This window comes from Electrophorus electricus, chromosome 17, assembly GCF_041902795.1.
Source record: "Electrophorus electricus isolate QZ-2024a chromosome 17, ASM4190279v1, whole genome shotgun sequence".
NCBI classification, from domain to species: domain Eukaryota; kingdom Metazoa; phylum Chordata; class Actinopteri; order Gymnotiformes; family Gymnotidae; genus Electrophorus; species Electrophorus electricus.
Window position 1 is genome coordinate 12,028,422 of NC_137513.1, and position 18,845 is coordinate 12,047,266.

Here is an 18,845-nt window from a genome sequence, read left to right on the forward strand (position 1 = left end):
TGTATGAAAGCATTTTCATATGCTTGTAATCTTGTGGTGAAAATCTGAGATCATGACAGCCCTAGTACCTGCTTTAATCCACAGGATGGCACCAGAAGTGGCAGCAGTGGAAATCAAAGGGGGTTACAACGAGTTGTGTGACATTTGGTCTGTTGGCATCACGGCTGTTGAGCTAGCTGAATTGCAACCACCACTGTTTGATGTTCATCCACTGAGGTAATGGCATGAATGTGTGAGTCATACACACACACACACACACACACACACACACACACACACACACACACACACACACAAAGACACAAACACACAGACACATGCACTCTGACAGTCTTTCCTCACACTCCCACTCAGTGTCATCACATGTATGTGTAAGTACATTTCTGCACACACACACACACACACACACACACACACACACACACACACACACAGAGGAACCTTTGTTCCACATTGTTCCGCACAAGCATTTACATCCAGACAACATGTCTGATTGATGATGCTTTGATCAACCTGCCACTTAGCCCAGCCAAACTCTGTTGTTTTTGTATTTCATCCTTCTGTTGAAGGGATATTCCTGTAAAGTGTTTCCATTCTTTCAACTTTCAATAAAATAGCACATTGGTAACAGATAACTACAAATTCTTCCAACTGGAAAATGTTTGGTTTATAGATAAATTTATGAATGTTAAAAAACAAGCAAACAAACAAATCATGAAATATGTCGTGCATTTCTGCATTTATTAGTTTCAAATACAATTTATTTTGTTGTGTTCTGTTCTAATACAGTTGCAGTATGTACAGATTAAGTCACAACTGAGCTGGAACAGCCCCTTAAATAAAAATTTACAGATGAAGGGGCAGATCATTTGAAATGATTTGAAATCATTGAATGTTTAGTATATGTTTAGTATATATTGTATATATTGTTTTACCTTTACATACATATATATACATATATATACATATATATATATATATATATGTATATATATATATATATATATATATATATATATATATATATATATATATATATAGATGTGATGTAGATGTTTATTTTGCTGTGATGCATTTTCAGGGTGTTATTTCTCATGTCTAAAAGTGGATACCAGCCACCCAAACTCAAAGACAAATCCAAGTGGTAGGAGATGTTTTTTTTTGCTTTCATTGTAATAATTAGTGTTTAGTGAGCTTTCAGCTGTTTTTAATTTCCCTGTTATAGAAAAAGTATGGAACGATGTTTCTGTTCCCTTAATTGCTTAAAGGTTCATTAGTCAAGATTCAAGAAATACCACCACTAGTGGTTAAGAAGTTTAACACAACACTGGAATTATTTTTTTACTCAAAGAGCCACAGTGTCCAGTAATTCAATTCAATTCAATTACAGTTTTCTAGCAATATCAAAATTATGACTTCATTTTCAAGTGATGAGGTAGGCTGTTTATTAATAATACTTATTTAATAAGTTGTTAGCAAAGGTGAACCACAAGGTAGCTAAGGTAGAGTGGGAGTGCTTGCCTATATAAATGATAAGCATCTGGAGAGGGCTAAAATGCTATTCTACCCCAGCAAATAACTGATTTATTCTACTTGGCAAATTATGATGACATATCATTACATACATTTTATCTTCAGATAGACTAATCATGTTACCTAAGTACTCTACAAATGTTTCTTGCTATAGCAGTAGCATTTGGCCAGAGTGGGCATCAATCTGCCGTGTCTGGGGGTGTGATAGTGTTAGGATTTTACCCTGATATGTGTCAGGTTCACACTCAATGTCACAGTTTCCATGGCAATGCTACTATGATTATGTACTTCCTGGTTTTGTTTCCTCATGCTTCCTTGTTTTGGTTTCTTTTGGTTCCACCCCCTACTTAGTTTCATTACCTGTTATTGCTATCACCTTGTTTGTCTGTTTTTAAACCCTGTGTTTATCAGTCTTTGCAAAGTCTTGTCATATTGTGGTATGTTTCTGAGCTGTATGTTATTGTGCATATTTATTCTGGTTTACTGGATCTTCGCATGTGCCTTTGGATTACCCTCTTTGCCTGTCTCCTATCTGTTTTGGTTTACACCATTTACTGCTTTTGTGGATTATTACCTTGGGTAGAATAATGAATTATATATATGGACTACCCTTGTTCTCTAATAAACTGCATCCACCGTATTGCATTTGACTCAACCTCTGCTCGGTAATAGAGAAATTTATTATGGGCAAATCCAGAGTCATAGTCGTTAGGGTAGTCCAGGGTCAGTTTACCAACACGAAGCATACATGACAAGACCAAGGGCTAGGGTACACAAACAACTAAACACAAACCGTGGCTAGAACGAAACACATCGAGGCTTGATTAAATGAAGGCTAGAATAAACATCCAGGCTATGTTTATAGAAACGAGGGACAGGTGTGAGCAATCAAACAAGGGGCGGAAAAAACAAAAATATGGCATGGAACTAAAAGACAGGGAAAACATGGAACATGGAAGCTGGGAGGGACTAACTGTGTACCCCCCCCAATGCGTGCAACACCGGGGCGTGCACAAACAGGAACCGTTAAGACCAAAACAAACAGGAATTGGACAAGACACGAACAGGAACAGTACGGGCAAGACGCAGAGCAGGGACAGGAAACAGACAAGACACAGGAGCAGAAACAGGAGTCGAACATGGGTCATGATGAGAAACAAGCACTGGAACAGAAGACACAATAGAAGCGGACACAGAAACCGGGGCAACATGAGCAGACAGAACAGGACAAGAACCAGGAGCAGAAAGAACAGAAGAAGGCGACAGGAACAGGAGCGGGCGCAGAAGCGGGAGCAGAACCAACAGAAACTAACTGAGGACAAGAAAAGTGCTAGGAGGGAGGAAGAGGATTACAAAAACGCAAAACAGACCAGGCCAGGCACAAAGGGACAGGAACAAAAATGGACACGGGCACCGGAACGGATATACAGATGGGCAAAGGGACAGAAACAAAGGGAGACACAGGAACTGGAACAAGCACAGAAATGGGCACAGGGACAGACAACACAACAGAAGCAAAAGCAAAACCAGGAGAAGGCAAAATGGAGAAGGCAGAAACAATGGTGCAACAGGAGCAGGCAACAATGGAGGCACGCGGGTAACAGGAGACATAGGCCAAGGCAGGACGGGCAGAGAACATGAGGCCTGTGAATCAGGAGGTAGGTCTGCGGACTTGGAGGAGACTGGTAACTTGGCAGTGTCAGCCTTTCAGGGCACAGGACAGCTTCAAGGAGCAATCAGGAGAGCGATCAGGCAAAACAGAGTAGGAACAGGAGTACCACATGAAGCAGAGACCAAAATGGGGACCTAGGAACGATGAGGCAGGACAGGAAACAGAACCAGGGGACATGAACAGGAACATTTGGGACACATTGAGCAATCAAACGAGGGGCAGAGAAAACGAAACTACGGCATGGAGCTAAAATACACAAGACAGGGAAAACATGGAACATGGAAGCTGGGAGGGACTAACCATGACAAAGGTATTATACATTTACATTCCTTTCCTGGAGGAATGTAGCTGATTCTGCATCAAACTTCGTATGTAATCTAATAATTCTTTCCATTTTGGAAAAGCACTTCCAATGTTAACTCTTGTTTTATTATGTTATGTGTTGTGAAGTTTTTGGCAGCACAGCATTTTTTTTTTGTCTGTAGGTCAAGCACCTGGGGATGCAGGGAGCATATTAGATTCTGTCATGGTTTTTAATTTTTTTAGTTCTTGCTTAGTTAAACAGATGATGGTAGGAGCAATAGAGCCTTGAATAATTTCTTAATAAGTAACCAAAGCTATGTTCATACTGTGAAATAGGTGTTTATTGGCTATGTTACAGACATCTGACTAGTACTACGCAGAGCATGAAGTCAGAATGCCAGGCAGAACAGATGTGCTGTGGTTGTCCTTGAATTTATTTGCATGTGAATAAATGCACCAGCTGCATTAGATTGCTCTCCTCCTCAGGATACATGAGCATTATATGATGGCCAAACATGACAGTCTCAGAAGCTTCTACCAGCATGCTAAAACGAGGTGTGGTCACAGCAAGGAAAGCTAAGTGCTAACTCTGCTTGTACCTATTAGACATGGCTGTTTAACTCTGCACAGTTTGACTGGAGATAGCTTCACAAAGTGTGAACCTGGAGCAACTTAGAACTCCTCCACCCTGGGTGCTATCAGGAAATGTGACTGAAAATTGGAGCTGATGGGAACAAAAGTATCTGTTGTATATGACTGCAGCCAAACTCAAAAAGGGAGTTAAGTTCAAGGATGTCATTCTACTACATGCACTGGGTGTGCTTCAAGTGTACAACACACTTGAAATTCATATTGCAGAGCATGGTAAGCAAGATGTGAAAGAGATATTGGCAGCATTCAGTCTACATAAAAATATAATTTTTGAGAGATGTCAGTTTTGGTAATATGCGATGCAGATGCTCAGCATATAGACAAGTTTGTAACAGAGCTGAGATGAAGGAGTAAATATTGTGCATTTGGGGCTGCTGAGAGTGACATAATTTGGCATAAAATTGTGTTTAGCGTAACAGACAAACATATCAAAGAGAAGATGTTCAGAGAGCCACAGAATTCAAAACATCTCCAAAGCAGTTGAGATTGTCAGAGAGCAAATTAGTGTAATAGCTCCTTGGAAGAAAGAAAGTAAAGTCCACACACCACCACCACACCCACAAAGCACAAATCAAATCAAATCAAAAAAGCATGAAAGGATATGCTGCCCAACAGAAAAAGGAAAAGCATAACACAAAGTCATGTCAGACATGTGGGAAAGTGCATGGACCAAGAGAACACCCAGCTTATGGAATAAAATGCAGAGCATATGGCAAAAATAATTTTGCAAACCTGTGCATGGCAAAAGCAGTACAGACTGTACTTGTTGTGTACAGGTTGTGGATTCATTATTTTGGCAGCCTTGAATGCATTCAGATAAATGCACTGAGCACGCTACATGCACGCTACATGACGTGGTTGCATCTGGCAACCATGGACACAAAACTAGTCACTTAAGAACATATGAAAATTACTTCAGCAAGGTGTGCCTACTTGATGTGCACCACTGATCACACTGAAACAAGTTTGCTGTTCTTTATAACCAGGCAGACAGCTTCTCCAATACTGGGTGGAACAGCATGCCAAAAGCTAAAACTTTGTGGGCAGTGGTAGCTCATTGGTTAAAGTACTTGACTTGTAATTGGAGGGTTGCTGTTTCAAGCCCCACCATTGCCAAGTTGCCACTCTTGTGGCCCTGAGCAAGACCCTTAACCCTCCGTTGCTCAAGTTGTACTCAGTCATAATTGTCAGCTAAATGCTGTAAATGTAAACCTTGTTGTAAAGAACATTGAAGACATTAGATTGAGCTCACCTACAACAAAGGAGGAGCTTGTGAAGCAATACCATAAAATATTTCAAAGGTGAATTTCCAGGTGAGCATCATATTCACATTGACTCTGATGTAACTCCAGTTGTTATTGATTGCCAAAAGAGATAAATTGAGGTGGGCACTAACTAATCTAGGGCAAGTAGATCACTCCTGTCACAGCCAACAAAGAAGAATGGATCTCTATGACTTTGTCTTGACCCTCATGAGTTGAACTGAGCAATCAAGAGTTAACAATACTCTATTGCTGCTGCTGAAGATGTTCATAGCAAGCTTGCAGGGAAGAGAATATTCTCTATATTAGATTAAAAGGATGGACACTGGCAGATCCATCTAGACACACCATCATCACATTTTTGCACTTTCAACACCCCCTGGGGGCACTACACATTCAAACACATACCATTTGGGATCAAATTGGCCACTGAAGTCTTCCAACAAAAGAACAACAAGACAATATCAGATGACATGATCATTTCTGCTTCTGATGAAAAGGAATATGCAGAGATTCTATACAAGGAAATGAAAACAGCACAATAAATAAATGTGAAATTCAATGCAGTAAAGGTGCAGTAAAGTGTGAAATTCATGGGTCAAGTGATAACACTTCAAGGTGTGCAACTAGACAAAGATAAAGTGAAAGCAATTACAAATATGCCAGCTCTGTCTGATCGAAAAATAACGGCTGTAGGTATGACTAAATTCCTTGCACATTACATATCAAAGAAAGCAGCAATCACAGCACCTTTGTTGCAGCTGTTCAGAGAAGACATGGAATCTGTTTGATCTCATGAGCTTGAAGCATCACTGAACAGTCTTAAAAGGTCTTTGTCTGAGGCTACTGTGCTGAGATTCTTTGATCCTGCCAAATCAGTAATGCTACAGGCAGACACATTCAAGGATAGACTTCATGCTTGTTTTCTTCAAGAAGGTCAACCAGTTGCATATTTGAGGCCAAATACAACTATGCACAAATTGAACAAGAACTACTTGCAGTTGTGTTTGCTTGATGGAAGTTGCACCAATATGTGTTTGGTTTTCCAGTTGTGGTACAGTCAGACTACAGACCATTAGAACCCATCTTTACCTCTTTCATTAGGTCTTAAAAAGGTGCCAGTAAGGCTCCAGAGGATGTTGTTGCAGTTACAATCAGATCAAGTACACTCCTGGAAAAAAAACATGCTTATCTCGTGCCATTAAGAAGACAGAAGTGTATATGTACAAATGAAAGGGCAGTCTATGCAATGGAGGAGCGGAGAAGAGATGTATAAACAGCTTCATGAAGCAACAAGAGAGGATGACATTCAGAAAGCTGTTGGAAACACATTGCAAAGGTTGGCTGAAGCACCAAAAACAGTTCAAACCAGTGCTACTTTATTATTGGCCAATCTGAAACACCATCAAGGTCAGTGAATATATCATAAGGACAGGAGATCACATTATCATTCCAAAAGCACTAAGACCAATGATACTGCAGATCCTACATGTCACACACCAAGGTATACAGTACATAAAAGAAAGTGCACATAGGCATCTATATTGCCATGGGATGTCAGCTCAAATTGAACAAATTGTGGAGCACTGTTTTTCAGCAACATCTACCAAGAAATAAAGAGAGCCATTACTATCACACAAGCTGCCAGATGGCTCTGCTTTAAGTTGGATGTTGATATTTTTTAGCTTCAAGGCAAGTCCTTTCTACTAAGGGTGGACTACCTATCCAAATATGCAGAGGTCAACAGCCTTCTGACAAAACAGCATATACACTGATTGCAGAACTGAAAACTGTGTTTTCCATGCATGGCATCCCTAGAGAAATGAATGATAATGTTCTGTTTGCCAGTGCTGAGATGCATCAGTTTGCAAAGGGGGCATCACCTGGACTTGTTCAAGCCCAGATTAAATGGTATGGCACAAAGAATGATCCATACAGTAAAGTCCATGATGAACAAACAAAAACGGATCCTCACCTTGACATACTTGCTCGCAGGAACATTTGGTGACTGGACTGGGTCTCTCATCAGCTGAAATATTGATGGGAAGAGTTCTCAGATGCAATACTGCAGTTTCTAATGCACTGATGAAACCAAAACAAACCCACATTACTCATGGACAGACTAGTGCAATTGCAACAGAGGTAGGCAGCATATTACAATCAACACATGCTTCTGCTATGTATGTTAGAACCAGATGCCACGACTGTGATGGCAATTCCAAAGTGATGGGCCTCAGCTCTAAAGTAACACAAGATGCAGGAGCCACAGTCATATGATGTGGTGACACTGGCAGGCCAGAGATATTTACATAATCAAAGACATTTGAGGCCTCTTAAAAGCTCCAGTGTCACACTCACAAAAGACAGTGATGACTCCAGTTATGTCTCACAGTCCAGTGAAGAACAACCACCTGATCCACAAAACCACTCTGCAGGAGCAATGTCCACTTTGAGTGACACTCCAGAGAATCACACGAGAAGTGTCAAAAGTGGTTTATCCACCTGCCATGTTCAAAGATTTTGAGATGGGCTCATGGTAAAGGCCACGTTTCAGTTTGTCATATACTGGTGCTGGTGATCCCTGATCTCAGTTAAGGACTGTACAGAGAACAAATTATATGTAGTTTATTGTGTTTGAGACAGAACTGTTCTAGAAGTGCTCTTTCAATCTTTTGTTTTTGTGTGGTAATCATCGTTGACAGGTTCCACTTCCTCTAGGCACTCGGTTCCTTGAAGGACCAGTTCAACTAGATTTTGGTGTTTTTTTGTTTTAGACACTATGCTTGGCATTGGTTTTGTTATGTTTCTTCTAGGAAAGGGGATGTAGTATATATCAGTGTAATGGAAATCTATTGGCCCAGATACAGTCATGTGACTAACATTACACAGAGCACATAGGTTTACAGGAAGAGCTGTAGTAGGAGTTCAAGCTAGCTAGAACTGATGTGCAGAAGTTGTCTTTTATTTAACGGTATGTGAATAAATGCACCAGCTACATTAAATCTCTGTTTTAACCTCCTCAGTATACATGAGCATTATGTGAGGACCAAATACGACACACACTGTGCAATAATCAGCATGGTTTTGCTGTCGTAGGCCAAATCCTATATGAATATATTTGGTTGTGAGGTAATATTGGTGATTTTGAATGCTTTAATGTCTCTTCAAAGATGGATGACTTTTGAGTTCTGGCAGTGTCAGAACTCTGTGTCAGAAAATTGACCGCAGAGTGTGACCATCCTACAATGCTTGTCTACAAGCCACAAATGAGAGTACGTCATTGGGAGATGTGAAACTTATGGCGCAGCCTCAAATACTAGCCTGCTTATTGATGACATATGTTGAACATAGTCATTTCCTATCAATCATCTGAGAATCTTTATCATACAGTCTGACTTTTAAAACACAATATTGCACAGTCTGACATAGAATTCTGACAAAGTTTTACTGCCTTCATCTTGTACAGTCCGATAAGTCACAGGCTTATAAGACCACTGAAATCTAATAGTGTAGGTCTGGCTTAATGGAAGATCAATATAAACACAAAACATGATTCCATCCCATAATGCAATTTTCCAACAGGTTTTCTTAGGGACCTAATACACATGTGCTGATGCCATTGCTAAAATAATATCTTTTTAAAATTATATTCTGCACATTTAAGTTTATTTTAATTAGTTACAAAAAAGGGGGGGGGGGGGGATTGACTAATACACCATTAAGGATCGATTTATGGTTAGAGTTATTTTGCTAGGGTTTTGGTTCAGTAACACTGGATAGTATGTTAAACCTTTTGTGTTTCATCAGGACACATGTGTTTCATAACTTTGTGAAGACTATGCTTATCAGGAACCCCAAAAAAAGGCCAAGTGCTAAAAAGATGCTTACAGTGAGTACACCCCCTCCCCCCCACACACACACCCCATCAGCACCGTAGGGCTATGACAGTGTGGGTAAAAAGGAAGATTTGCACGCTATAATTCTCTCTTTCCCTCTCTCTCTCTCTTAGCACTTGTTTGTGACTCAGCCATGTTTGAGACAAGAGTTAACTCTTGAACTGCTGGAAAAATTGAGGCATCCTGAGAAACTTAAAGAATGTATACAACCAGATGACGAAGACACTGAGGTACCTCTCCTCACACACAAACAGTTTGCACTGTTCAAACTGAATATTACTTAATGTCTAAAAGAACTGGAGTTTTGGAATCCAAATCCTGAGATAAATGTTCTTGCAATACGAAGATTCCTAACAGTAGAAATTACTGTTATAAGAACATTATATAAGAACACTAGATATTAACCAGTCATGAACACAGTCATTCTCAAGACACCCTTATGCACCACATAACAGATATCAGATTTCAGCCATTTCAGCTTATTGAGTATACTAATGGAACCGTGTATGCCTGTGAATCGACTGCCTTCTGTGTATTTGTATTATCTCACAGATGTTAGCACCAAATTCTCTCAGGAGAATTCACTCTATCAACCGCCACAACCAGGCAGAGAGAACCAACTCTGACGTCAGCTGTAAGAGCATTCCTCACAATCCTCTCTCTCTCTCTCTGTGTATTTTTTTTATTTTGCTGTATAATGGTCCATCATGCTCCTATTCTCACCTCTCTCCCTCTGTCATTCTGAATGATGTTTTCTGTTTCAGTGGATCAAATCTACACACAGAGACCAATAAACCAAAAGCAGGAGTCACCAGAGACAACAGTAAGTATGTGTCTGTGTGTGTGTGTGTGTGTGTGTGTGTGTGTGTGTGTGTGTGTGTGTGTGTGAGTGTATGGTGGTGGTTTTAATATTCTTTTAATATATTATCAATTACAGTTGATAAGGTTAATTGGTGCACCACCCTCATTAAGAGGGAAAATGTATTCATTTTAATTAATTTATTAATGATTAATAATTCAGTGTCAACCTACCAAATAACCTACTTATTTCTCACCTACCAAACATTATATCATCACCCTTGGCTAACAGATATAATAACCAAGGTATGTTTATTGAATAAGCAGAGATATTAAAAACATGCACAACAATCATTGACTAAGATTCTATTAATGACCAAGAGTGTCTGGTTCACTACACTCACTATAATAACAAGCCTAACAATGTAAACAAGCTAAATTTAACATGAACAATTTGTGATGGATACAGGTGGCTAGCTTAGCTAATAAAGAAAAGTGTAGAGAAACCCAAAGTAAGTAGATTGTTTTAAGCAACCTATGGGAGTAATCAAATGGGTAATCTACTTATTGATCAAGACCAACAAAGGAAACTTATTAATCAATAAATTTGTAATGAAAGTATGCCTACAGTCTAATAGGAGGCTCAGGAGAGAATGCTGTTGTGAACAGTGAAGTGGGGGTAACGCGTGTAGGTAAAGCAGGATGCGGGAAGGAGTCACATTGAACAGGAACATACATTTATTCTTACACATAACATTTAGACCTAGCTCTCTGGGTCAAACACTGACAACAGTAACATGTAAATGATTACTTTTATACATGCAGACTCACAACACACAACGAGGAGCAGGTGTGGAACACGGAGGGTGTGGCCATACCGATGAACACACACACACACACACACACACACACACACACACACACACACACACACACACAGACACACACAGGGTGACGTTTCGGAGGAGGGGCCGTATTGTGACAGTGGGGAACTAATTAGGAGTGATAATGCTGTGTCACAGGTTAGGGGTAAAAATTATACTCATCTAATCTGATTAATAAATACTCATGGTAATATTGATACCAACTGGTAATGAGAGAAATGTCGCTGGCGGTTGACCCCATTAAACCGTTTGGAGATGCATGTGTATGTTACAGTGGATTGTCCAGATAGCTTGGAGAGAGCGAGGGAGAGTCAATTTAACTTCAGCATGCTAGGTTAATTTGCTAGAAGTTAAGGTCAGTCCAACTGCCCAAATGATAGTGAAAGTAGCGTCTTTTCTGTGAAATGACTTTAAGAAAGCTCACTGTTCCTTGAAGTTGTTCGAGTGACACTGATATTATCTAATGATGATGAGGAGACCAGGATTCTTAGACCAAGGAATTGGACCTTCTGAGCTCGCTTGAGTGAGAGCCATATAGGACTTTGTGGGCAGCCAATTTCAGAGGTATTAGTTGTTTCATAACTGGCAGTGTATTGGAATTCCGGTCTCAACTAGATGAGTGTGTTCAATATAAATTTTCAAAAGTTTCAAGTTTGGTTTATTTGTCACGTACATAGTCATACACGATATAACTCGCAGTGAAATGGTTTTGTGAGAGCCCGAATGGCCTGTGGGATGAAGCTCCTCTTCAGTCTCTCTGTATTAGTCTTCAGAGAGCGAAAGTGCTTCCCTGACCTCAACAGAGAGAAGAGCCTATTATTTGGATGGGTGGGGTCCTTCGCAATCCTCCTGACCTTGGTTTGGCATTGCTTGTAATGGATAGTCTGCAGGTCAGGAAGTTCCATATGAGTGATGCGCTCTGCTGAATCCACCACCCTCTGGAGTGCTTGTCTGTCCTCTTGGTGCTGTTCCCAAACCAGACTGTGATGTTTCCCATGAGGATGATCTCAATAGTGCAGGTGTAGAAGTTCCACAGTACCTTGGAGGGCAGTCTGAAATCTCTTAGGCCTCTGAGGTGGTAAAGACGCTGACCAGCCTTCTTTGCCAGGGAGTTGGTGTGGCGGGACCAGGACAGGTCCTGCGAGATGTGAACTCCAAAGTACCTGAAACTCTCTACTCTCTCCACCGTGGGTCCATTGATCCTCACAGGTTGGTAGTGCTGCTCCTGCTTCTTGCTGCAGTCCACAATCAGCTCCTTTATCTTGCTGACGTTTAGGAGGAGATTATTTCCCTGGCACCAGTTTTCCAGGTGTTACTCTCCTCCAGGTAGGCCCTCTCATCATTGTCCAAGATCAGGCCCATGACGACGGTATTGTCAGCAAACTTGACAATGATGGTGGAGCTGGAAGTGGTTGCGCAGTTGTAGGTGTACAGTGAGTAGAGCAGGGGGCTTAGGACTCAACCCTTAGGAGCTCCAGTGCTGTGGGTGAGGGTGGATGAGACACAGTTGACCACCCATACTGATTGTGGTCTGTCTGTTAGGAAGCTGGAGATCCAGTCGCACAGGGATGTATGCAGTCCTAGATCCTCCAACTTAGTAGTGAGTAGGGAGGGGATGATAGTGTTAAATGCTGAACTGTAGTTGACAAACAGCATTTTAACATAATTACCCCTCCCTTTGTCCAGGTGGGTCAGTGTGGTGTGGAGCAGATGAGCAATTGCATCATCAGTGGAGCAGTTGTGGTGGTATGCAAACTGCAGTAGGTCCATAGAGGCTGGCAGTGAAGAGGTGATGAAGTCTCTAACTAGCGTTTCAAAGCACTTCATCATGACTGATGTGAGGGCAGCAGGGCAGTAGTCATTGAGGCCGGAGGCTCAAGGTTTCTTTGGGACGGGGACAATGGTGGATCGCTTGAAGCTGGATGGGATGATATCAAGTGTCAGGGAGAGATTGAAGATGTTGGCGAATACCGGGGCTAGCTGCTCTGAGCAGGCTTTGAGGACTCTCCCGCAGATACCGTCTGGTACTCTTTTAAACGCTCTCCTCACGTCACTCTCCGTGATGATGAGAGGGCACTGTTCTATGGTGGGCTCTGCGCATGCGCCATTGGCTGTGCCGATAGCACCATTAGTGTTGTTAGTGCTAGTGCTGTTAGCATTAGCATTGCTAGATGTAACCTCGAAGCAAGTGAAGAACGTGTTTAGCTCGTTTGCCAGACTCATCCGCACTCATCAGTCCAGAGGGTGGGATCCTGTAGTCCATGATCATCCGTAGTCCCTCCTACAGGGATCTAGAGCCACTCTGCTGGAACTGTAACTCTAGTTTCCTCCCACTTCACCTCCCTCACCGCCCTGCGCACTCCGTATGCCGCAGAATTGTACTCGTCCATGTTCCTGCTGATGATCCGCGCGTTGTAGGCAGCAGTGCGAGAGTTCAGAGCCTTGTGGATGGTTTTGTCCACCCAGGGCTTCTGGGTGGACCCAGGGCTTCTACCCATTATAAGTCATGATGAATAAATTCAGATGAATATACAATAATGATAAGAAATTAGTAAGATAGTAACAAAAGAAACAAAAACATAAAAATTTGAACTAAGATAACATGGATTCAAGTATTTCTATCTGCTTAGTGAGAGGTTATTGACTTGGTTTAGGAAATGAAAAATTAGTCTTTGATTAGTCTCTGATAAAGTTCCATGGGTGTTTAGTTCATATAGGATTTCTGGTAAACAAAACTACAAGTGAGTAAAATTTGTTTATAATATACATGAGGTAAGCAAAATACAGATGATGTAATCTGGGTGAGTAATGCAATTTAATGAGAAACAAGTAATGAACACAATAATGCGACAACAGATACTTATAAAATAACAGGAGCAAACATCACAATTTGGAGATTATGTTAAAATAACCATACATTACTGGTTGATTATTATTTGACATCATGGTAAATTAAATGACCAATCACCAAGTGTTACTTGGTGAATCTGTGGGAAAGAGAAACATATTTATTTGTAAGCATATTTCTGTGGGTTAAGAAAAGCTGGTTGTCCTACTCTGATTGAATTTATGGTCAAAGTTCCTTGAAATATAATCAGGCTGGTAAAAGCTTCCAGCATTCCAATCTGTGAGTTTTATGACACCTAAGTAGAGGGGGAAGGGCCAGAAAGCTAGGCCAGCATGGTAAGTTATCAGCTAGGCCATTTATGGTTTTGTTGCTAAGCATCAAGGTGCCAGAGGGGTCCTGGGTCCTGTCCATAGCTCGGGGGTGGGGTGGGGGAGTGAAAGCCCTCTCTACCAGTTCAAAGTTTCATCAGAGAAATAATTTGTTGTCTAAATTTACTGTGTGTGTGTGTGTTTTAACAGAACAGTGGTTTTATTATTAAAATTAACAGAGACACACTTTTGAAAATTATGAATTGAATAAGGTTTATGTTTAATCTTACAATTACAATTTTGGTTTCAATTATATTATAGTGAGGATTAAGATTACCTAGAGGGGCAGGGCAAAGCTCAAGTTTGTGATGACAGTTTGTGTGATTTTATTAAGAACAACATTATGTAGTATAAATAATTATATTTATTTATATTTTCTCCATGTAGTTGCAGCCTTCATTTAAATGTCAGTGGGTGGGCTCTCCAGACACTCCACCCAAAAAACCAGCCAGGTAAGGGCTGTTGCACTAATGTCCTAAGAAATTATAAAAAAGACATGGATGTTAACCCCCCCCCCCAGAAATTCTGGAAATTCTGAATTAATTTTCTTCACATTTTACTTTGATCAGACAAAACATATAACCCTAATTTTTCATGTATAAAATCTGTTGTTCTTTTATATGTTTTTCTGTTAGGCACAAATTGCTTATATGAGGCTTATATGCATGTTCTTATCAAAATATTGTTCAAGTGAGCACACATACTCCCAATTATACATTGTAATAGCCTATATTTATGTCTTCTTTTTTGACAGAGAAGACAGCGTGGACTCAGATGATGACTACGATGATGTGGAAATGTAAGAATTGAATTTATTTTGAAACTGAAATAAACTCTTGAAAGAATAAGCTACTTCACCCAAAAATGCTACCTCTTATAGTTTTAGGAGTTATTATTTTTCTGCTAACTGCTGTTAGATTTATCATGAGATCACACAACTACTAACTAATGTCCGACTACCACTGACTAACTTTCCTGTAATGGTAGCCACATTAGTCTGTTTAGGCAATCTCAATTAACCATATATTAGTGTTATGCCAATACAATTTTCTAATGGATTTACTTTCTGATTTAGCTATTACTAAAAGGCTTCTGTTACGTCCTCTTAACATGCATTGCTTAGCCATTTTATAAGGTATTCCATCAAAGCAGAAGAATCAGTGGAACCTCAAGCAAAGTGTGCCCCCTCACTGCTCTGAATGGCCAACTTTGACACTTTTGTTGGCAGGAGCAAAAAAAAAAGAAGCAAAAATCACAAATTAAGAAACAGAAAAGCCTCCAGCTCAGCCAATAGTACATTTGGGTTTATATCACTGCATCTCTGTCTAATGACCCATTTTTATCTAAATAAAAGTACAGTATAAACAATGCCCTATCTTAATGAAGTGCAAGATGGCATCCACCAGGAATGGCACAGACTGTTTTTTTAAATTACACTTAAATTACACTTGCTGACTCAATATTTAGTACTGCTATATTTGACAGCCTTTCCTGATTCGACGTGTTTCTCAGGAACATTTTCAATTGGTGCAAGCAAGAAAAGTTCCTTGCACACGATGTGTTGCTTTTTGGCATGGAAAGGAACAACATGAAGAGGTTACTAACATTTACTAGGATATCATCTACATTTGATACCTTAAGTGTCAATTGTGGATTTAAGATGGCACTTGATGGCATTGCATTGAAGAGTGGCAAATCTGTGCTAGTCTCCCTATTTTGGATATCCATAGTGTTGACAAATAAATGCCAGCTTCAGTGTATTCACTGCTATTAGTTTCCAAATCATTTTCTTGAAGACTACATTCCCCTTAATCGTCCTGTGTATTCCTGATCCCCAGTGTATTGACTTCACCTGTGTCATGTTATTTCTAATGTGTCTCCTTATTTATACCCCATTTGTTTGTGTTGTATGTTGTGAAGTCTCTACCTGCTCTGCCTTATGTTTCCAAGCTATTTGGTATTGTGGTTATCTTGTTTCTCTAGTTTTGTCCTATACTTGGTTTATTCAGTATACCCATTTTAGTGGTCCCTAATCTGTTGAGTTTGCCTGATATTTGGCTAAGCCTGTTTGACTCTGCTTCTAGACTGCCCCTTGATTGGTTTTATTCTTCATAATCTTCATAAAATTATTGGTTTTAACTTCATAATCTCAATCTGCATATGACTCCTCTTCTTCCTACCAAGCCTGACACCCAGATATCAATATATCAAGAACATTCTTTAAGAGCAAAACCAAAGATTCTTCTTCTCGTCAATCTGATAAAATCCCATAAATTATTTGTGCATAGTAAACCACTGCAACAGAGCCAAGAATCATAGCCAAGCATTAATAATTGTTTTTAAGTGACTACATAAGGAATTCCCTGATAGTAGTACTATTTAAGGGTGGTCTGGTCAAATGTTGCACAATCTGAGGGAGCGAGGCATTTTGAAGGGTACATCTTCTCTCTTTTTTCAATAAATGACCAGGCCAGTATTCTTGGCCACACCCCTCCCCCTGCCTTGTTTATGGGGACATTGACTTTCATATTTTATTTTTTCCTTTTCATTAGTGATATCACACAGTTCATTGTTTGTATACATATATAAAGGTGATGAGGTTCCATAACCGCCCAACCTCCCTCCACTTCACCCCTCTCTTCTACAGCACCCTTCTACCTGTCCATCTCTCCCATCCCACCCAGCTTGTCAAAGGAAAGAAAAATATACAGACAACAGACAAATTGGATAAGACAAGACAGACATACAAAAACACTTAACTCCCCCCCCACCCCCATTTTTTGCATGCTAAGATTATGATATGAGTGGTTGTTAATTTCTATAGATATTTTTCACCTTATTTTAAAACCTGTGGAAAGGAGTCAACTCTCAGTGTATTGGAAATATGGGGACCAGGTTTTTAAAATGAGTTTGTACTCTTTTTGAGGTTTGCTGTGAGTCCTTCTAAATTGGAATGATCTGCAAGGAGGTTAAGCCAATGACTCATTGATATTTGGGTTATGTCCTTCCAATTCAGTAGTATAACTTTTTTTGCAATTTTGAGTGATATTAATATAAAGGATTTGATGTGGTTAGGTGCTGAGAATGAAGAGAGATCATTGAGTAGAACAATAATGGGACAGAAAGGGATGACAAGATCTCTGACAGCTTGTGCATGACCTCTGACCAAAACTGCTAGATAGGGGGACATGTCCAGAAAACATTGTCTGTTAAAGCTGGGCAATGTGGGCATGCATCACTGTGGCTAAACCCCATATGGTGTAGTTTAACATTTTCTGAGGTTTAAGGCAGTAGTTTTATGTAGTGGGAAGTATGGTTACAAAGGTCTCTGCTTTTTCTATTAAAGACTATTTTCTTTAGAACATCTTTGACTTGTATATATTTGTATATATAGTTGTAATGTTATCAAAGGTCTTGAACAAGCCACCAGACAGGTGCCAGGCTGATTATACCTCTGCTACCCTGCAGAAAAAAATAAAGTGTGTTATTTATTAAAAACATAGCATTGTTCAATGAAAATGTCTGATCAGAGGGAGAATAGCTGTAATTAAGAATTTTGTTTGAATTCAACCAAGCACCAAGCATTTACTTATTGTGTTGCATTTACATTTTTGTAAATTAATGGAATGCTATTAATGTCCAATTGTTTAATTAAGCTATCTTCAATGTCTAACCATGGTTGGTTTGAGTTACTTGTCCAGTGTCTGTTGTAAAGCAATTGGTTGGATAAGAAGTACTAATAAAAAATTTGGAGCTCCATGTCCTCCAAGATGTTTAGGCTTTTGGAGTGAGGTTAATTTGATTCAAGGTTTTTGGTGCTTCTAATAAAATTAATAAGTAATTGATTTTAGGAAGGATATTCATTTTAACTGTTGATATTTGGCCAATTAAGGATAGTGGTAGTTTATTCCATCTTTCTAAATTATCAGTTATTTCCTGCATTAAAGGAACATGGTATACATCTGTTGGAGGAGATATGAATGCCAGACATTTTGCTATATTTGTTTTTCAGATCATACACTGATGGTAGGGACAGGGACGAACTAGATATATATAATAAAATATCATCTGTATAAACCATTTGTATGCTGTTATGAATTTTACTGTATACCTGTGATTTTGTCACACTGTCTAATGGACTCAGCCAATGGTTGAAAAGACAAAACAATAATAGTGATAAGTGCATCCTTGTATTTAAAAGGGTCTTGATATGTATCTATTTGTTGAGGGTAAGTTGTATAATATTTTCATCCAGTTGATGAAATATGGGGCAATATGGGATTTTTATTTGGTTTTAAGTTAACTGTAATAAGAGCAGTGTTCGTATGTTGAGATGCATTATGAAGAATTTCTGAGATTTCCTTTAAAAATGAGAGGTGAAATAAGAGGCCAAAATTGTTTATAGTATTCTGTTGGGTAGCCATCAGGTCCTGGTGATTTATAATTAGGCATTAGAAATAGGAATTTAGTAAGGAAAAAAGGAAAGAGGCCTAACTATTGATTCTGATACAGTTGCAGATAGTTTAGGTAGGGAGACACTATTCAGGAATGCTTCAATTTCTTCCAATGAGGCTTTCTTATCAGAAGTGTAGAGATTGGAGTAGAAGGTTCTAAAAACATCAATAATAAC

At 39.6% G+C, this 18,845-nt stretch overlaps 1 protein-coding gene across 5 annotated transcripts in view; it reads left to right on the top strand.

The window, feature by feature from the left end:
* The window catches only part of map4k1 (mitogen-activated protein kinase kinase kinase kinase 1), a 52,151-nt gene that overhangs the window by 12,496 nt on the left and 20,810 nt on the right, over nucleotides 1–18,845 (top strand). For 4 of the 5 annotated variants that reach the window (XM_027022949.3, XM_027022950.3, XM_081700031.1 and 1 more), the window contains 8 exons: nucleotides 85–216; nucleotides 1,082–1,144; nucleotides 9,229–9,310; nucleotides 9,431–9,547; nucleotides 9,870–9,951; nucleotides 10,082–10,140; nucleotides 14,603–14,667; nucleotides 14,970–15,014. In XM_027022949.3, coding sequence (XP_026878750.2) covers nucleotides 85–216; nucleotides 1,082–1,144; nucleotides 9,229–9,310; nucleotides 9,431–9,547; nucleotides 9,870–9,951; nucleotides 10,082–10,140; nucleotides 14,603–14,667; nucleotides 14,970–15,014 — 645 coding nt within the window. The remainder of the gene's footprint in view (nucleotides 1–84; nucleotides 217–1,081; nucleotides 1,145–9,228; nucleotides 9,311–9,430; nucleotides 9,548–9,869; nucleotides 9,952–10,081; nucleotides 10,141–14,602; nucleotides 14,668–14,969; nucleotides 15,015–18,845) is intronic. The other variant, XM_081700029.1, reaches the window with a different exon arrangement.